Here is a 1,987-nt window from a genome sequence, read left to right as displayed (position 1 = left end):
TCCCAAAGCTATGAACTATTTTATTTCTGATTACAAACACTGATAAACGAGTTCCTACATAATTTTATTTATTTATGTTCCTATTTACTTACTGTACCTCTCTTATTCAAAAGCCTACCTACCCTTTTTCTTCCAGGGTACCTAATCTCATTAATCTCACTATCCTCGTAAATCTACACGTAGCCCTTTGAAGACAACCCTTTTTTCTCCTAAGGTATAAATGTTTAGTTTTCGCTGTCAACCTCAGACATGTAGGACTGTAGGATTATAATAAAGTAACCCACAAGCGCAAGCATTGTCTGAAATGAAAAGAAGATAAATCAAAATTTAATGAAGTTCCAATAAACCTGTTGAACAGAACTTTGGTGTCTGTGTCGTAGCATGTCCACCCCGTAGTGTGTCCTTCACCAGATGGGCTAGAGGAGACACCAGACAAATGAAAACTAGGTAATCAACTAATCACAAACTTATAATAAAGTAACCCACAAGCGCAAGCATTGTCTGAAATGAAAAGAAGATAAATCAAAATTTAATGAAGTTCCAATAAACCTGTTGGACAGAACTTTGGTGTCTGTGTCGTAGCATGTCCACCCCGTAGTGTGTCCCTCACCAGATGGGCTAGAGGAGACACCAGACAAATGAAAACTAGGTAATCAACTAATCACAAACCTACATTTCTTTTATTTACGACTTCACTAACTATGATAGGTTTATAGGCTTCACCAACTATGATATGACTTCACTAACTATCTATGATATGATTCCTGAAAACTAACACGACCACTAATAACTTACCGATAAAAACAAGCTGTTGTCCAAATTGACCAGACCACAGAGCTGAAAACTGGTGGTGCCAGAACTCATTTGTTGTAAGATGATTTTGATCTGAAATAATTTTATAGTATTACTAGTCCCTTATTTACAAAATACCTACCAAATAGGTATGATTTATTTTAATCCGATTTAAAATACCCTCGAGTAGAAACAATTTGTCCCTTGGAAATTCATGACAAAACTGACAACCCATCAAATTATCAACAATTTGGGTTATTTGGGTGTGGTAACATTGGTAACATCTGACAAGGGAAGGCGCAGTTTTGTGTGAACAATAGGTACCCATTTAACTAATACTCTATTAGGGTGGTTTAATATTTATGTCTATTAAAATAACAGTGTACCCTCGAGTAGAAACAATTTGTCCCTTGGAAATTCATGACAAAACTGACAACCCATCAAATTATCAACAATTTGGGTTATTTGGGTCTGGTAACATTGGTAACATCTGACAAGGGAAGGCGCAGTTTTATCTGAAGAATAGGTACCCATTTAACTAATACTCTATTAGGGTGGTTTAATATTTATGTCTATTAAAATAACAGTTTAAATGGCTATCTATTAAACTTCTTTTGTCCTGATGACCAATACCCGAATCTAGGATGGTTTCTTACCTGCTCAGTTAATTGTGGGTCGTTATGCTTCATCAGAAAATTGCACAGGTACATTTTGGTCTTGTTGGCCTGGAAAGTGATAGAAGGAAAAATAATATTGTACTTAGATGAGTAAAAGAATTTAATACACTTATGTTGTTACACTCGAGATTTCATTTTGATTGTTGGACAAAAATTTTGACCCTTAGTGAAAAATCCGGAAAACAGGTGGGCATATTACTTTTAGGGACACAAAATGGGTGGCATAGATTTAATTTCTTTGCCAATGAAGCCCAATTTTACATACAAGAGTGAGTGACGTCAAAATGTAGATAGAGAAAACGCTGAATCCTACCTCGTGGGTAACTATACTGGCGAAATGACACCGCAAGAAGATCGCCAAAATGTATCTGCCTCCCGACAGCAGGAACTGGATGATGGTGTAGTTGTCATCCTCAATGGAACCCAGGAGGCGAATCCCCATCAGGAACAGATGGGGCAGGATGTGGATGGTACAGGAAATGACGGACAACAGGTTCTGGAGCTGATGGATCTGGTTG

The 1,987-nt window shown here is 37.1% G+C and overlaps 1 protein-coding gene across 1 annotated transcript; it reads right to left on the bottom strand.

Annotated features, from left to right (window-relative positions):
- Positions 1-213: 213 nt before the first annotated feature.
- On the bottom strand, positions 214-1,970 carry LOC113469204. The gene is made up of 4 exons (XM_026826725.1): positions 1,783-1,970; positions 1,449-1,517; positions 796-885; positions 214-299 (listed from the first exon to the last, which is right to left on the bottom strand). Exons 1-4 carry the CDS (start codon positions 1,909-1,911, stop codon positions 225-227), a joined length of 363 nt encoding a protein of 120 aa, XP_026682526.1. The 5' UTR covers positions 1,912-1,970; the 3' UTR covers positions 214-224.
- Positions 1,971-1,987: the final 17 nt, after the last annotated feature.

The sequence above is a fragment of the Diaphorina citri genome, unplaced genomic scaffold, assembly GCF_000475195.1.
Source record: "Diaphorina citri unplaced genomic scaffold, Diaci psyllid genome assembly version 1.1 scaffold987, whole genome shotgun sequence".
Taxonomy (NCBI): Eukaryota; Metazoa; Arthropoda; class Insecta; order Hemiptera; family Psyllidae; genus Diaphorina; species Diaphorina citri.
This window is presented reverse-complemented; position numbering and strand designations above follow the sequence as displayed.

Excerpts from the sequence above, each read along its gene's own strand:
- LOC113469204 (XM_026826725.1), bottom strand. The coding sequence starts at position 1,911 with ATGGGGATTCGCCTCCTGGGTTCCATTGAGGATGACAACTACACCATC. Across the intron at positions 1,518-1,782 it reads CCAGTATAGTTACCCACGAG|GCCAACAAGACCAAAATGTA; the intron begins GTAGGATTCAGC and ends ATCACTTTCCAG. Across the intron at positions 300-795 it reads ACAACAGCTTGTTTTTATCG|ACAATGCTTGCGCTTGTGGG; the intron begins GTAAGTTATTAG and ends TTTTCATTTCAG.